Source organism: Pteropus medius, unplaced genomic scaffold, assembly GCF_902729225.1.
Source record: "Pteropus medius unplaced genomic scaffold, Ma_sr-lr_union100, whole genome shotgun sequence".
Taxonomy (NCBI): Eukaryota; Metazoa; Chordata; class Mammalia; order Chiroptera; family Pteropodidae; genus Pteropus; species Pteropus medius.
This window is the reverse complement of record NW_024349804.1, coordinates 2,944,502-2,962,455: the sequence shown is the minus strand read 5'-3', so window position 1 is coordinate 2,962,455 and position 17,954 is coordinate 2,944,502. Positions and strand designations below refer to the sequence as shown.

At 42.0% G+C, this 17,954-nt stretch overlaps 1 protein-coding gene across 2 annotated transcripts in view; it reads right to left on the bottom strand.

Annotated features, from left to right (window-relative positions):
• Positions 1 to 15,580, bottom strand: part of KCNIP4 (potassium voltage-gated channel interacting protein 4) — a 914,902-nt gene extending 899,322 nt beyond the window's left edge. The window contains exon 1 of one of the 2 annotated variants that reach the window (XM_039838082.1): positions 15,326 to 15,580. In XM_039838082.1, the coding sequence (XP_039694016.1) occupies positions 15,326 to 15,386 (61 nt within the window). In that variant the 5' untranslated portion in view covers positions 15,387 to 15,580. The remainder of the gene's footprint in view (positions 1 to 15,325) is intronic. The other variant, XM_039838086.1, reaches the window with a different exon arrangement.
• Between the last annotated feature and the right edge of the window lie 2,374 nt (positions 15,581 to 17,954).

Sequence of the window (17,954 nt, the reverse complement as noted above, 5' to 3'; positions counted from 1 at the left end):
ATATCACCAGTAAACAGTCCACATGGACCTTCTCACCATTCCCTAAACGTGGCTTGAATCTTCACACAAATCTGAGTCTTGGCACACGCTGTACTTTACACCACTGAATCCCTTTCTCTCTGCTCCACTAGATAAGCCTCAACACATTTCATGACCCAGTTGAGATGACATTTTCCTCCGCCTGAACCTCCCTACGCAGGTAGTTATTCCTGTACCTTTGCTCCCGTAGGACTTTGCATGTGCTTTCATTTTAGCACTTAAGTCACACTGGTCTGTTACTTGTCCAACTGTCTCTGTCTCCCCTAATGGACAGCAAGCAGGAGCTAGGTTTTTGTAATAGTGTCTTCATTCAACCAATAGTTGAGAGCCTACTGTTGGCAGGCCCTGTTCAAAGCATATGGGATTTATAGTGAACAGAATAGCCAATCTCTACATTCACAGAGTCTAAACTTCAGAGGGTTGACTGGGAATCAGTAACCTGAGGCCTGATTTGAAGATGTTTGTTTAGATTGTCAGAAAGGCCATGTAAACTCAGAATGTTAACACATACTACCATGGTGGCCTTTGCATGTCACCCTTAGCTCATCATTTCCAACTTGATCTCATCTCTCGCTACTTTGCAACCCCACAGGCAGACACCTAAATGTGCACAAACCATGAGCCTTTAAAAACTTAAGGCTCAGGCTTTTTTGATGAAAACTATCCTTTCCTGGGAAGGCCTAGAGGTTATGTAATTACCCACTGTAGTTGGGTAGCTGGGGTTGGCTCAAGTTCCCTACAAATTAGCAGGTGTCAGACCCACACTGCATGGATTCATGAAACAGAAATAACAGATGAGCTTTCTGTGGCTGAGTCAGAAAATGCCCATATGTTAGCGGTGGTAACCTATATTATATACCCATTTTAATGTATTAGGCACTAGCTCATGTGTGTCTCATGAAATCTTTGGGTATCTGTAGACAGGGAGAGTGTGGCTTCTTTGGAATTGGCACTACCATCATGTGTGAAACAGTGAAAAACTCAGAATGCAGACAGAGTATGCCAGAAACAAATCAGGACAAAGCAGAGTCTGAACGATGCAGAAAAGTTCTCAAGAGGGAAGAGAACAGCCACAATTGGCCTAAAGCACTGAGGAGGAATGAATTGTTAACAACAGCACTGTAAGGTAGCATTACCTCTGTAACACTTGATATTTGCATAAACGATCACATAAATATATATATGGAAGTTACCTGTTGATGAAATTACACATTGTTGATCGTTCTTTGTTAGACTTTTCTCCCTGTGTTAGCTAAGGATAAATAGAAATGCCTTCACAGGAGGTAGCTGGGATCAAACTTTTTGGGTTTGACACTGCTATTTCTAACGTGGTTATTATTTAACAAAAAAAGAAAGCAGTTACGTTTTACTAATAATTATTACACATACTTGCTATAAGTACAAGCATAGAATTTGTAATGAAATCTATAAAAACGAAAGTGCATGCTCAAAACTTGTTACAAGTAGGGATATGAGACCCAAACACTTTGGAAATTGCTGACCCAGACACGACATGCTGAGCAATGAGTTCTAAAGGAGAGAGCAAAGACAGATTTATGACCTTAGGCAAAACAGGAAAAAAAAACAGTAAATAAATTTAAAAAAAAAAAAGAGAAAGAGGCTGAGAGAATAATGCCAGATTCCACAAAGACGTGATCAAGAGTTTGTTGGTCACTGGAATAACTGTGTTATGGTTTTTTCTGAGTGTAGGGACCAAGGACAGAAGATGTGACGTGGCTATTTCCTTATCTCATTTCCCTGCTTAACCCCCCCTGTCATTTCTCAGTGCCAAATCCTTAATAATAATAAAACTCGAACTCTCAGCCATCGACCTTGTGTCTGCCCCTCCACTATTACCTCTCGTCACTCTCTTCTTTTGTTCCTGGATGTTCTTTAGTTCTTCGAGTGTGTTCTCTACACTTGTTCCTGTCTAGAGCTCAGTGTCATTCAGGGATCGACTTAATTTCTCCTCGCTTTAGAAATTCCTTTCTGACCCCTAAACCATATTAATTTTTTCCCATATGTTCCTATAGCATTCTTAACTCACTATTCTAAAACTCTCAGCATGCTGCTCCTGTACCCCTGAAGGTATTTCTTCCTTGCTGGCCATCTATGAGGACAGACAAGGTATCTGCATCCCCAAGCATCCAGCACACTGTGTGATTTATATAATGTACAGAACGACTATGCTGATTGGAGTGAAGTTGAGTGGAATGTGTCCTGAGACCAGAAATGTGTCCAAAGAGTGAGAGAGAAAAAGAATTTCTTGGAGTTCCCTAAGTGCTTGCTCCATTTCATGATGGCAGAATTATGAGGCTTACCTAATAGTTATAACACTATTTGACTGCACTTTATCAGTACATTTAAAGGCGCTTCATTACCCATTGGACAACAAATATTTGAGTGCCCCGGAAGTGTGCACAGTCTCTGTACTCTGGGTTGGCAGACACCAAACAATTAATGAAAACTGTATTCATTAAGGAACAGTACTGAAAGGATTCGCAACTTCTTCCGACAGGATGGAAGATGGCTGGGCTTCTCTGCTTGCAGAAATGTTACATAATCTCAGTTAGTCTTAGCAAGATTGTCTGTGCCCTGAGTCCACAGGGTGGGATGGAGAAACGATTCAGGATCGAGCCGTGGAGGGAGGAAGGGGGCAGCTAGGCAAGTGGAGGGCTCTCTGAATCAAAATCATGTCTTTGCATGCGATAGCATACATCCTTCAAAAACTTCCCTGCGCCGTGCACTTCCAAGGCCCCGTCTGCTCCACACCCTTACCTGGCTCCAGCTTGTCCACATCAGTCACTTCCATCAGCCCTTCAACTCAGGCTCAGGGGCAGGGGTGGGGGCCTGCAGGTTAATTTCACTGCCATTCAAACTCCGCAAGTATTAACCGTCCTTTTCCCAACCTATGAGGCTGGCTATCAAGGCTCCTTCTCCCACGCAAGATCACTTGGACTGGGCGCCAGCTTTGATCTTTACCTTGGATGTCATCTAGAAATCCATGCCCTTTAACTCCATGTACCACCAAACTGGGCAATAAGCACTGCCTCTGTTGAGCTGAGCCCAGCCCGCACCCCTCCCTACCCCAGAACAATATTAGGTTGCCCCAGACTGCCACTCTTCACTCTTCCCCAGCCCTGCCCTCCCTGGGCAGGAGAGTGGAGAAGGCTCTGTATGAATTAATAATCACGCTGGCAAATATCCCCAATCGTTAAAATTTCCCAATCGTTAGCTGTGTAAATATGGGCAAGTTGCTTAACACCTTTAAGCCTCAATTCATTTATCAACGAAAAAGGATATTCAAAACTATCTAGTGCCCCTCTTACCAGGGTAGCCCCCTAGTACTCCCAAAGATCGTCGAACTGAATTCTTTTGATCTTACCAGAGCAGACACCCAATTTCCTTCTCTTGTCTTGGAATACTAACTCCCCATCGCCGGAAGCTGAGCCCTTTACCTAGTCACCACAGTCTGAAGGCAGAGCCCGCTTCAGAGCGCAATTGACTCTGCATGTCCTTGGTCTCCCACCTCACCCCACGCCCACCTTCAGTCAGTACAAAGACCATCCATAGTGCCACCAGAATGTGCGAGATGTGCTTTCTCCCTGACTGGCATCGCTCCAAAACCGGCCAATCCAACCTACACCCTGGACAACTGCAATGTCTTCTCAACCGACCTCACCCCCTGAACGCTCTCCCTTCTTTGCATCTTTCCTTTTTAGCAAGACAAGACAGACTTCCAAAGGTGTCACTTTGATGATGCCATCACCTTTCTCAGAAATCTTGAATTGTTGCCGCCTGGATAAAATTCACATTTCTTAGACTCTCCCCAGTCTCGTCTCTCAGCCTCAACACTTCTCAGATGACCATCTACTCCAGTCAAACAAATTCCTTCATGCCATCCACGAAATGCTTCCTCAGAACCTCTCAAAACAGCAGTGCTCGTTCAAAGCCCAGCTCACAGCCCAGCTCCTCCGCAGGGTCCCCCAGTAGGTCACCCTGAGGTGGCCTTCTCTTCTCGCTGTGTCAGAGGACAAGATTTACCCCCTTCCAGAGGTCAAGTGCCCTCCCTCATGACTCACACCCTCCATTGCCCCCACATGCTCCCAACCTCACACTCCCCTGATTTCCCATCCTCAGGATCAGAGGACTTCTTCTCAGGCCAAAATAATTAAGAAATGAGCACAAGTCACATTTATCAGACCCTGTCAGGCACTGTGCTGAGTGCTTTATATACATTAGGTCAGTTAATCCTCAATGCAATCTGTACAAATGGGATTTCTTCATCGATTTACCATTCAATGTACAATCAATTATTCTAAGAGGAAGAATAATAAAAGTAAATACATATACACAAAATAAAGATATGCATGTGTAGATATAAAAAATATATACTATATCCATATAGTATTCTAGTATATACAAATATAGGATAATAATATAGATATATATATTTTTTTTTTCTTTGAAGGAGTATATAAAAGCTATCAAGGAAAGTAAATCAGAATAAGGGGCTTGAGACACAGGTGAGTTTACCTTAGATGAAGTCATCAGAGACATACTATTTTAACAGAGACCTGAATAAGCAAGGAAGCGTGCCAATGGAGTGTATGGGGCAAGAATGTTCCAGGCATAGACCATTCATAAAGAAACTAAACTACAGAGAGGCCATGTGGCTTCCCAAGGTCACACAGCAGCAGACACCATAATACCTGAACCCTAATTCTGACTCCAGAGTCTGATCTTGAGGCTTCATTCTACACCCACCATCCATGTTCTGCAGCAGTTCACTCTGCGAACCAGCTCTGGCTTTTGAAACTCTTTTATTCCCCATTAGCTGACAAGCATGGACCATTTATCTATGTGCCAGGCACGGATGTCAATAATATTCTCCTCTCCAATTTCTTCTCCAGCTATCGCAAGTTTCCCTGGTTTTACATCCATTTCCCACCAGTAGCTGCTGATTTCCTCCGTCGAGGACAAGCATCAGGATCCAGTGAAGGTATTTAGCAAGTGCCTTTGAAAATGAAGTAAGCTGGCATGCTTTATTTAATCAATACACAATTCAAATCATGTAGAATTCTGGGGTGGAGAAGGAAAACATGATTTAAAACTGAATCGCTGTACCCTAAACAACTAACATGCCTATATATTTTGAAATATCTACTAGCAGCATCTTTCCTATAGTAGGTAATTGGTAAATGTGTTTTAAATAGATGACTATTGAATAACATCTTCAAAACGGTATCTAAAACTCAGAACGAAGTTACATTAAGACTATTCCAATGATATTTATGAAAAGCTGCAATCTCTTACTCAGAGATCCAAGGATAAATGTAACTGTTCTAAATTGCAATGTTTCTAACAAACTATTTCTACAGTTCGATCTTCCCAGTCTGAAGATGTTGTATTGTCAGTATTTATCCTGACAGCTGAACAATTATTTTGAAAGTATTTTAATGACTAATTTTCATTTGTAATCTACATCTACAACTTTAATTTAACTATGAGGGTTTGTAGAATTTAACTACAAATCTGATACTTAAATCACACCAGAATTGCTAGTATTTATTATCTTCCAGCTTTGCAGTTTAGATGTATTGCCTTTTTAAAAACTATCTTATAATGCCTCCATCGAACATTGGGTTTATCCCATCAAGCCATGGTAGAAAAAATCCCTCACTCCCTTGTCCCTGCATATTGCTGCACTTTGCAGTTTCCATCCTCCTTTTTCCAAGTTTCTCAGTGCCTGGCTCTGAAGTCTCGTTGTTTTACACTTGTCTCCCAAGATTCCCCTCCCCACCACCTTCAAAGTAATGGCAGGCACCGGTGTGTCAGAGCCTGCACAACTCTGAGATCGCATTGGTAGGAAACTGTGATGACAACTGGACCACGAGAGGAGAGGGAATTGAGAGCAGATTGCAATAATCCTGTGAGTCTCAGTAGGAAGAGATTCGGGCCTCAGATTAAAGGGAGTTTGGAAAAACAGATAATATGGAGAGCGATTTAAGAATTCTTGGAAAAGATATAAGAAAGGTTTAGCAGAATCTGATTTTCATAAGTATTCACAGTATTAGATCAGGAATAACAATATTATGATAAATGATTGCAGAATTAAATTTAAAAATGAGAGTAATATTCTATTTCATTTTAAAAATCCTACACTAATTTGAAATGCCTCTGCCTTTACTGGAACGTTTGTTAAACTGACATTAGGAGAACTGGGCATTTTCAATTCCTTTATGACTATCTTTAAACAGAAGTTATTACTCACTTTGTACTTTCCAAGCTTCAAAATTATATTTGTTCTATGAAAAAAGTGCACGTCTTCATAGACTACCAGCATCATAAACTTTAAAAATCTTTAAAATGGCTTAGATGGTGTCACAATGTCTCTAAGTGGTTGACAGGTAAACCTATATTACAGATGGGAAAATTGAGAGAAGGCAGGAAGAAACTGGACAATAAAACAAATATAGAATTTCAAGCCTAGTTCTTTTGATAGCTTTATCTGTAAGACCCCCAATGAGAAAAAGGTCAAGTTCAATATCACTGCTTTCTCTGTATCTAATTGGAAAGGAATGGTACTTATACCAACTGGAAATCATTTTGCTTTTCAACACTGTCTCACTTGATCCTTACCTCTGTTATGGCAGCGACTATTTTAAAATACTCATGTCTAGTAATTTCTTTTTCTGCTACTCAACTATAAATATAGCAGGTCCTTGAATACCGTCATTACATTCAATGTCATTTTGTTACAACATCGATGGGAAAAAAAAAATCGATTCCCAGTTGTGGCCACTGTCTGTTTGCATATCCTCCCCCATGCCTGCATGGATTCTCTCTGGACTCTCTGGTTTCCTCCCACATCCCAGAGATGTACACGTGAGGTGAACTGGCGTGTCTATCTCATCCTAGTCCTGCTGAATGTGGGTGGACGGGTATGTGAATGGCCCTGGGAGGGAAGGGCATCCTGTCCAGTGTGGGTTCCCACCTGGCACCCTGAGCTGCTGTGACAGAGTCCAGGTACCTGCGACCCTCAATTGGAAAATTGTCTGACTGGTTTTAATTAATCTTTCTTAAATGATGTGTAGCTCATATTTATTTCAATGTTTAATACTATAAGTGTTTTGGGTCCTTATTTAGAAGTTTGGTAAGGTTTCTGTGACCAGATACATTCCATAGGAACTGGACTCCTGTTTATTTATATCGATTAGCCTGTGGTAAAGTTGGTTTCATTATATGTCATTTTGCTTACTTTCAGTTTCCAAGAACTTACTGATATAAGTGAGGACTTTACTGTACCTGGTGCATCCTCAATAATTATCTCTTGCATAAACAGCAAGCTCTCTGAAGGCAAACTCCACATCTCACTCAACCTAGTGCCAAGGAGTTTCCCTGTCTATATTTGTTAAATTAATCTCATTTCATCATTACAGAATCCATCCCCATAATCTACAAGTGGATGCAATGGCTACCATTTTTAGATATGAAGAAAAAGAAACAGCAACATTATACTCAGTGGTCATTTTCTTTGCTCTTACCTTTCTAAATTAAATAAAATTTCTCTAAATTAAACTTCTCTCCAAATTAACCTTGTTCTCAGAACTGAATTTGACAGTGCTGTTTTTGAAATGTCTGTTTATTATTTCTATATTAATTGGTTGTGTGTGTGTTTTTGTTTGGGGGCTATTTGTTTTGCTTTGTCTTGTTTTGTTTTGTTTTTCAGATTCACTGCAGATACAACAAGGTGACCCGAGGATCAGTTTTGTGCAGTGATGGAATGAGTTGTACCACAGAAGCAAATCTCTACTCTTGGGGTATAATATAAGATACTTTTATTCATTCACCTCATTCACCACATCTCTAGAGCACTTACCATGTACAAAACATAAAAGGTATGGGCTAGACCAAATTGGGGTAAGTATTTTTCTTACGCTAGTCTAATGAAAATTCATTAAAGTACAAAAAGTTACAACCCAAAATAAATTCCCTGGCAGAATGTCTGTTCTGAGATGTAGATCAGTTTAATAATTGCGTGTGCTATCTTCACCTAATTTTATTATGAAAATCATGAAGACATTTGGAAGTCATATCTTCTCTTGTAAAAAAAAAAATCATATTTAGGGGCATTCTTCGGGATACCTTAGCATCTGTAAACATAATGGGCAGATGGCATTACAATGAAGACAGGAGAAAGAGAGCATGAGCATGCATAGTCATTAGACCGCAGTGGTTACTATATCAGTCAAATCTGATTTTGAGTCCCACTTGGGCTGTAGGTAATGTCATTTCTTAAATAAACTCCTTCACTCAAAAGATTCTTCAGAATATTAGGAAATATTGACATCTGGAGATAAAAGTGCATTTTTCCTCCAAAACCTTTTTAAAGTAAAGACCTATAAAATAAAAATGCCAGTTCTAATTCCCTAAAGACTTTTTACTCTCTATTCATGAGCAGATGCTCCTTGAATACATGGGGATGGGGGCACATTTCCTAAAGCCGATCCAAATTTCAGGTAACCAAAACATTACGAACCATTGTTGTAATATGCTTTGACTACTTATTTTTACCTAATAACTGGGGTAGAATATGTAGGGGAGAGAACTTTCTAAAAGATCAGTAACATATCCACAAGGTATTTAAACTGACAACCTATTTCCAATGGGAGAGCCATCCAGGAACACTGGCTATGTTCGTTCGGGAACAAGAATCAGCCCTTAAGATGGACACGGAGGCCAACCGCTCAAGATGGCAAAGCCTATATTTATAGCCCCGTTCAAGTGATTCCTTAGATTGTTGGAGTGCACAGAAAACTAGTATGTTTAAACACTGAGAGTCTCTTCTTTTTCAGATTTTCTAATGCTACGGGCATATGTATGCATGTAGAACAGCCAATCGTGAAGAGATGGGGCCACGGCGATGAGAGTAAAAGGGCTAAAAACCTCATCTCATCTCAGCCCTGCCATGGTTTCCACATCCCTCCCGATTCCCTCCCAACGCAGCCTGATTCTCTCTGTGAAGTGTGATAGGAAAGAAAATGCACCTAAGAACATGGATGTGCATACACTGAACGATAGCTCAGATTTTTAATGTTTCCATTCCTTTCCACAGCCACTGCTGTAAATACGAAAGCATCTATCATCAGATGAGGATAATGATGAAGATGATAGTAATCATGGGGGCCTTGGTGGTGGTGCCATTTATGCTCTGGGTTGGGAAAGGTTAGGAAGCGCCATTCTCTGTAATGTGAACTCAGAATAGTATGGACAATCACCAGCATGATGCAGAGGGAGGACTTAGCTAATCGTCCCACTCTTTTATCTGGAGGAGAACCAGGAGAGGTGATAATCACACACCGGGGGCCCCTTGGACTATCCATCCTGGAGCTAATAGGTCTGAAAAGTATTTAGGATGAAGGAGAGACGTGGCAACAATCCAAAGACAACACTGACTGCTGCTCGAAATACACACAAAACACTGGGCACTCATTAAGCCCTTCTTCAGAAACATATAAACTCGCATAGCCATACATTATAGATGCAAGAACGTGCACGGTTCAGAGGATGCCATCTTGGTGGTGTGTTACTTTCCTGGTTAACCTGGCCCACTGAATGGAAAAGAAAGAAAGAAAGAAAAAAAAAAGTCACTTCTGGTACTTGACAAGCAATCAAATGTGAATTGTAATTTTGGTTGTTTGAAGGGTCTACCACTGAGCAATGTGGTTTAAATTCAATAACTATGTTTTAAGGATCTACCATGTTGTGAAGCGCTGTGTCAGTCATTCGTAGAGGTACAAAAATGAGTAATTCATGTATGGTACTTGCCATCAGGAGTTATGATTTAAAAGTGCAAATAAAATAAATATTCATAGTTTATTTTGCCTTGTCATTCAGATATAGGTCAAAAAAAAGGAAAATGATCTCTGAAAATTCAAAGCATAATACTTTGAGGAGGAGGCAGGGAGCAATCAGTAAGGCTGCATGAGAAAGACATTGTATTTGAATTAAGTCTTGAAGGATGTGTTCGATGTTTAACATCCAACCATGTTCAGTGGGTAATGTTGGAGCAGAAAGTTCATTCTAAGCAGTAGGTATAGCATGAGATATGTTTGGGGACTAAGGGACAGTCCAGCATAGGCGTAGACCTAGAAGAGTCATGGAAGATAATGTTGGGATGGAGGACTTTCACCATACTGTGAATGCCTTAACTATCAAGCTAAGAAAACAGTATTTTTAGTTCTGTAAGGAATGAGAAAGTATTAAGAGATTCTGCACAGAAGAATGACTGAATCAGGTTTTAGTAAATTTATTTGGTTATGAGTGGGGAGTGGCACTTAATACAAATAGGAGACAACCATGGTGGCCTGGGCAATGACGATAAGAACATAACCTTGAGTGTCCGATGGAAAATGGAGGAGGATCTGGACAGAAAAACTAGAAGAGAATAAATAAGACTTGGTGACTAATTCCACAAAGAAGGGAGGAAACGATGAAGGTGGGAAGTTTCATAGAGAAGGAAACACTTTTGCTTTATTTTTTAACTGCATGCTTCAAGAAATAAAGGCGCCATTAGCAAAATCTGAACAACAAATTGTTCTTAAAAGAGAGGATATCTTTTCTGACATACTGACTTTGAGGTGCTGATAAAACTTACTGGTGAATCTGACCGACAAGGCATGAAAATGTCCATCTGGTACTTTGGAAAGAGACTGGGCCAGAGCTATACACGAAAGAGACCTCTGCATCGAGCCAACATGCATCAAACCTACAGCTTGATTAGGGAGAGACTATGTAGAGAGAAGGAAGAAAAGACATAACTTTGTGAAAAGTTGCACAAAATGGACAAAAGGAAAAGTAAGGATCAGGAAAAGATCTGAGACAAGTAGGAGGAAATAGAATAAAGCAGCGTCAGAAAGCAAGGGAGTAGACTTCATTCAACAATCATCTGTTGTTGAGCAAGTATTACACGTCAGGCTTCATGTAGATGCCAGGGATACAGTGATGAGCAAAACACAACAGCTCTGCTCTCACAGGGTTCCTCATCTTCTAAGGAGTGTCGGTAAACAGAAGAAGCATTGCAGTGAGCTCAGGACCATGTGAACTGAGGAAAGACCAGCAGAACCTTTAACCGAATGACCACTTTTGAAAAAGAGATAGGATTTTCAATGCCCAAGCGTGAGGAAACTTGTAGTGACAGGTGTAGTTATATAACCTTAAAACCTTTTTAAGGATGATAAAGGCCCGCTGAACAAATTAAACACTCATTCTTCCTCCCTCCATATCTTCTCCCCACACACTTGAATCTACTTGAAATAGTCCCTAGAAGGGAGGCCATTAAGTAAACAAGCATACTCTGCTATGAAATATTGAAAAGCAATATTATCCTCAGGTTTCAGAAATCAGTGGGGACAAGGAAAACAAATAAAAGGACAAAAGAGAACAAGAAAGGACCATATACTTTAAACCCAGAAATGTATCTTTAAAAGATGCAACTACTGTTCTGGTCTACAATTTCACAGAAATCTTGCATACACATTTTATATTGCATAGCTCATTAATTTCAAAACTGCCCATAGTCGTATTTTATGAAACTTTGCATGAACATTGGCCAGGAAAAAAAGCACAGCAAAGGGGGGAGGGTTGTTGAATTCTAATACTTCATCATATCATTCGTTAAGTACCTTCCCACTTTTAACGACATAAACAGAATAATGCCTTGTGCAAGAAAAAGCTTTTCCTAGAATCAGAATAAATAGATTTGTCAGTATTATGCTTATAAAATTACTAATTTGAGTTTGCCTTATCATTAATAAACAAAAAAGTTGGAGCCACGAGATATCCATCAAAAAACCATTCAAAATTGAAGAGATTTTTCACTCTACTATTGTTGCTTCCCTAGCTCAGAGCTTCACAGGTAAAATGTGAAACTCGCCCCATTCTCTCTGAAGGGTAAGGAAAGACTGAAGAAGGAGGCAGACCCCCCAGATGGGTAGGAAGCAGGTTTAATAAGCAAGGGAATTTACTTAGGAGGCTTGCCTTGGGCGGCCACAGGACAAGCAGATTTCTGCCTCTGCCTAGCAGGATCTTAAAGGTTTATGTAAAGGCCTTAACTGGGTTCAGTCACATATACCGTCCAAACGGTCTCAGCAACACATTGCCCTTTCAAGCCTGCATCCTTGAAATCGGCTCCAGCTATGGAAACCGTAGGCAAGATACACATTCCGAGGACGTGGGAGGGGGTAAGGAGCCACCAATCACCCAGGTCCATCTGGAGGGTCAGGTCTTCCTGATGACCTTCTCCAACAACTACTGAAACACACATTTCCCTCCCGACTCTTGTAGATTACATCATATAACATCTGCCATCTCTAAGTTAGAGGACACAAATTAAAGACACCAATGACTAATTTTGTAGGGTTTTTTTTTTTCTTTCTGACCTTATTTCTTATTCTCTTTCAAATATACTGTTGAATTATTATCTATCTTTCCACTGGTAGCAGGATTATGTTTGATTCTATAGCATGAGAGCAAAATAATGGGTTTAGACAATGACATGAAAAATATATCCTGGGCAGGCTTTTGATTTAATGTGGAAGCTGAGAGAGGTGGGGTAAAAGTAAGCACTGCAATTGAAAAGAAACTTCTCTACTCCTAGGTACTTATTTACAACGTATCCATCTTTTGTACTCTGTAGCATATACAACGTTTCAACTACAGTGACTTGGAAGTCCGGTTGATCAGATAGCAGACTAAAAACATTACCTGCTGAAAGGAGAGTAGGGAATGAACTTTTTAGCTATATTATTTTAAAGGTCTAGCAAAGCAACTTGACACTGTTCCTATGTTTTCTACATCCCACCCACTTTCCTTGCCCTGTAGTTTTTTCCTTCGTCTCTCGGCAAACCATTTTTCATAGTACCTACGCTCTAGCATCAAGTCATAATAAAACACACACATGTGCAACCGTGCACACACACACCCACACACAGTTGTCCAATGTCCGATTTCCCTCTCATCTTCATACATTCTTCTCAGTCTTATCCTCTGGTTTAATTTTATTTAATTTTTGATTAAGTCTTTTTATAAAACTCCATCTAAGGAGTACCATCACAGTCACGTTGGAAGCTATGCAAAAATCACAATTATTTGAAAGAAAAGGAGATGGGGAACTATCATTTTAAAACAAGGACTGAAAATACAGGACCAACCTTTAAAGCTGGCGATCCTTTCTTATCCCAGGATTAGTAAAGAGCATCTTATATCTGAACACAAATAGCCAAAGTACTTTAGCATATGTTTGGTGAAAATAATATAAGCTACATATTTGGGGATCATTCTCTAATATTAACTTTGAAACAATAACAATAAGAATGACAAAAAAAAAAAAGATGCTCCAGACTATTTCTTCTTTATTCTCCCAATATATGACAATGAACTCTGAAAACATGTGAATATAATTCAAGAAACAGGTGTCAAATCAATTCAAGCCAGAAAACTCTTCTCTTCTAGTCTCATCTTACCCAGGATATAAACCAGCATCTTTCCATTCTCCAACGAACAATGAACACATACTGATTCTCGATATGGTACCAAAAGTTTTTTTTTAATGTATCACACTACCCAGATGTGATTTCGTTTTTCTCATTTTCTAACAAATAGCGATTTCAGCCACCTGTGGCCCTGTGACTAGGCTGGACATGCTGATTCAACCCCATCTGGCCAATTAAAGGCTAGGCACGACCAAAATGCTGTTTTCATCACAATGCCAAACAATTTAAGCCACCTAGTTGCACAGACTTATGTCCCTATAACCTGATCTGTTTATAAGTTGTGCATGAATGCAGTTCCTAATAGGACGGCTAGCTCTTTATTCTATTCTTAGTCAAAGGATCTGTTAAGACAGAGACCCTATGAACTCAACAACTACTCAGCCCTCCACTTACAATGCCTTTCTGGAAAAATTCAATCTCTTAAAGATTAGGAGTATCCTTCCTAAGATATATTCTAGATATTCCTTGGTTTCCAATGAGTGGAAGCTGTTACCATAAATGAAACCAGAACTAAACATCAGTACAAGACAAATTCAGGGCTTTAAAGGTAATTAGTCATATTGGTTTTTTTCCAGCCTATAAAGGACCTAGACTTTTATCTTTAAAATTCTCATTCAAATAAGACTAATGTCTTCCCATTTGCAGTGACCTTAACTATTTATTGGAGAGAAAGGAAAAAAGAGAAAGCATCCATTTTTCAATGTCCAAATTAGAGTGATAGACTCAAATCAGTGAAGGAACTCCATCTCCTTGAATACAAACAGAATGTAGAAATACTTTCCTTTCAACTTTACATCCCTCGGATCCAAGTTTTTCATGCTGTAAATCCAAACTGTGCTGTGGCCATAGCTGTGACCCCTCATCTTACATAATTTGAGAAACGTCCAGCCCACTATACTCTCATGGCCCCTACAACACCCTTCATTCTATTTATGGCTCCTCTGAAAAACTGTACACATCAAAGCCACCTAATGACAAATCCATTCAACCGAAGACACAGCGTCTGCGGAGTAGGGGTCTCGTCCCCTATGTCATTACAGGTCTCACTAAACTCATCAGAAGAGGTCCTTTCCCTCCTTTCGCAGAATGCACGATACTCTGAAGGCCCAGCAAGCACCTTGCACAAGAGTGCCCAGCACCTCTCCAAGGTTGGACTGCATATAAATTATTCCCAAGTGTCACTGAGGACCGTTCTCTCTGAACGCTCTAAACTTAAACTGACAATCAGAGAAGACATTCGCTCCCGCTGAAGCATCTGGTCTGGGAAACATTCGCCTGTATGTTAGGGGAGAAAATAGAGTTTTAATAAAATGTTTGGGAGCATAAAGGAGAAGTGGAGGAAGAGGATCAATACTATTTCAGCTTATTTATCCCCAGGTGTTAGCGGAAGGAAGTGTGTGATCTGAAGTCATCTGGCAGATGCATAAACAACATCGGAAATTTTCAGAGAAGGCAAAAGTAGGCGCACGATCGCAGGGGACCCTGCCACCGGCGAGTTTCACACACACTTCAAACATCTCCTCCCCGACCTGGACCTTGCGTGCACTCCGTCTCCTTCGCTCCCCCACTCCTGCCGCTCCCACCTCCCCTTCTCAGTCCCGCCTGGGTGACTGTCTGTCATGCAGCAAAGGCAACAAGCGTCCCCCAGCCGAGGAAGGGGTCCGGGTCTCGGCTTGCGAGGGAAAGAGGGTGGAAGCCGAGCGCCCGTTCGCATGCTTATTGCATCCTACCGCCTGTGGAGCTCGCCTCCTCCAGCTGAGCCGAAATGCTTTCCACCCTTCTCACATTCATCTTTAGGGACGCAGGGTGCAGGAGCGGGACTCGAGAGTCAACCGTCTCCGGCTCCGGGGCGTCTGTCGTTGGGTCGGGCACCAGAGCGCACTCGCTGCTCGGCCCAGGGGCGTCCACGGCGCTGGGAGCGAGAGAGAGCGAGCGAGCGAGCGATGCGGCGGCGGCGGCGGCTGCGGCGGGGCGCGCGGAGCGGGCTGCAGGTGCGGGCAGAGGCCGGCGGGGGGCGCCGCGGGCGCGGCGCGGGGCTGGGCAGCGGGGGTGGCTGAGGCGCCCGCGCGCTGGAAGCCCACGCTGGGCTCCGCGTGTCCGAGAGCGAGAAGCCCCCTCCCCTCGCCTGCCCAAGCCCCGCGCCTGACACCTGCTGCCGAGTCACCAGATGCGGAGCTGGCGCGATGGAGCAGCCAGACCCCAAAGCGACTGGAGGCAACTTAGGGCCGCACAGGGCTCCCTCCGAGAGTTGCCAACAGGTTACCAGCGGCACCTCCGGGACCCCTTCTTGGGGCACACAGCCCCTGGCTCTAGCGGGGGTCTCCCTGCCCCTCCCCCTGCCACCCCCTTTCGCAAAGAACGTGCTGCTGGACTTCCCCGGGACTCAAACTCGCACACCTAGGCTGAGATGTCGCTGCACAGTTAGGCTGAGTTCGGAAGACACCAGAAGGGAAGCGCAAGGATCTGTCCTTCTCCAGAACCAGGCAGAGCGCCAGGAACTCCTAGACAGGAAACTTCCCCAACTGAAGCTAGAACCAGTCACGCGACTCGGCCAGGTGCTGGGAAACGCTGGCTCTTCACACCAGGGTGCGTGGGCCAAGGCCGAGGGGAGACGAGGTGGAGGAAAATTGGAAAGCGTTTTGGACAAGCATCCATAAGGAAGGTTTTGTCTGAGGTCTCTAGCAGCTCTACCCGGACATAATGCTAACCGACCCCATGGGCATTCATCACACCGTGTTATTTGCCCTCTTAAGCAAACCAAGGACGGGAATGTTTGGGAAGATAAGGACAAACCAATAAGCCACTTGTGACCATAGTTACTTCCTGAGAAAACCAAAATTAAAATGCGTACGTCTGTGTCCTCTAGACTTAAGTGTCTCTTTTGAGAAGAAAGGTCAGGTCGACCAGTTCTCCTCTGAGAAACCGAAATAAAATTCCCTCCTACTCTCAATTGTGTGGTCAATTGGCCGTGACTTAGGTTTAAGCCATTTCTAATTGATTGCAAAACCATCCATTCAACCTGTGCCGCCGCCCTTTCCGCCCCCCACACACATCCTTACACACTCACTGTCAGCCTGTGAAATCTTGCCCCTTACTTCAAGAAGGGCTCAGCTACACTTTCTTGCCCTGCCCCCACCCCCCAATCCTACCAGTCACTCATTTGGTCTCTTGTGAAACCTCCTTCTTTCCTTTCAGTTCATGGTTAAAGGGACTGATGCTGACACCATCATTGCCTGAGTTCAAATCCTGGTTCCGGCATTTACTAATTTTGTAACTTGGTGCAAAGTATTTATATCAACTGTAGCAATGGGATAATAATGGTACCTATTTTACTGGTTTATTATGATGTAAGGAAATTGATAGCTGTAAAGGGCTGAGGGCAGTGCCTGACATACAGGACTCTCTAATTCAGTAGCAACTCTTTCCAGAAACCACTCTCACGACTTCTGCTCTGTAGATGATCACTGACACCTGTCCAGCTCTAAATTCCATCATTTTCTATCAGATGACTTCTAAAGCTACCTTCATGTATTAACTTGGGTCCAGCAACCTACGTCAGAATCCCAGTTCCAATTGTTTTATATGTGTCCAAGGGCTAATAACTTCCCTTTCTCATCTTTAAAATGTAGAATATAATAATGCCTATTTCAATTAGCTGTTGGGAAAGATTAAATGAAACAACATATGTAAAGTGTTTAGAATGGTTGTTGGCACATAGTAAGAACTCATTAAGAGCTAGCATCATTATCATCATCCTTATATTTTATCATGATGACTCCAAGAAAAGAAGGCATCACTGCCTACTAGGACAGGTCTACCTAACCTTCCTTCATAGTGTGGGAAGTATTATGCAACACCTTTTCCATCCATAAAATACCCAGAACATTTTGTTGGGCCAACCTACTTCTTTAATCTTACCCAAGGAATGTCTATTTTGATCCTACTAGGTGTCTATCTCTGGACTAGTCGGGAAAGCAACAAATTCACACAAAGCGGATACTGGGCTCAGGGAGTTTACAATACTGTATATTATTTCCAAAATACTTGTGTGCAATCTTGGCTAAAATAAAATTCATTTCTAGAACCTCTTTATTCAGTTTCTAATCATTGTCAAATGTCGCAGAGAAAATCATCTTTTTGCTGTTGCTTTTACTGTTTCTGATATTTGGGACTGAAGGGATAGAGTGACTCTGCCTTGCTTATACCACCTTCTCATTGGAGCTTCACATGTCTCAAAATGGTTACAGAGTTACATGCCATAGCCCGTTGTGCCAGCTTGTTGCTCTTCCTTGGAAGCAGTAGTGATCCTTGTCCCTCTTCCCCACAGTAACCACCAAAATGTATGCACCAAGATTCCCA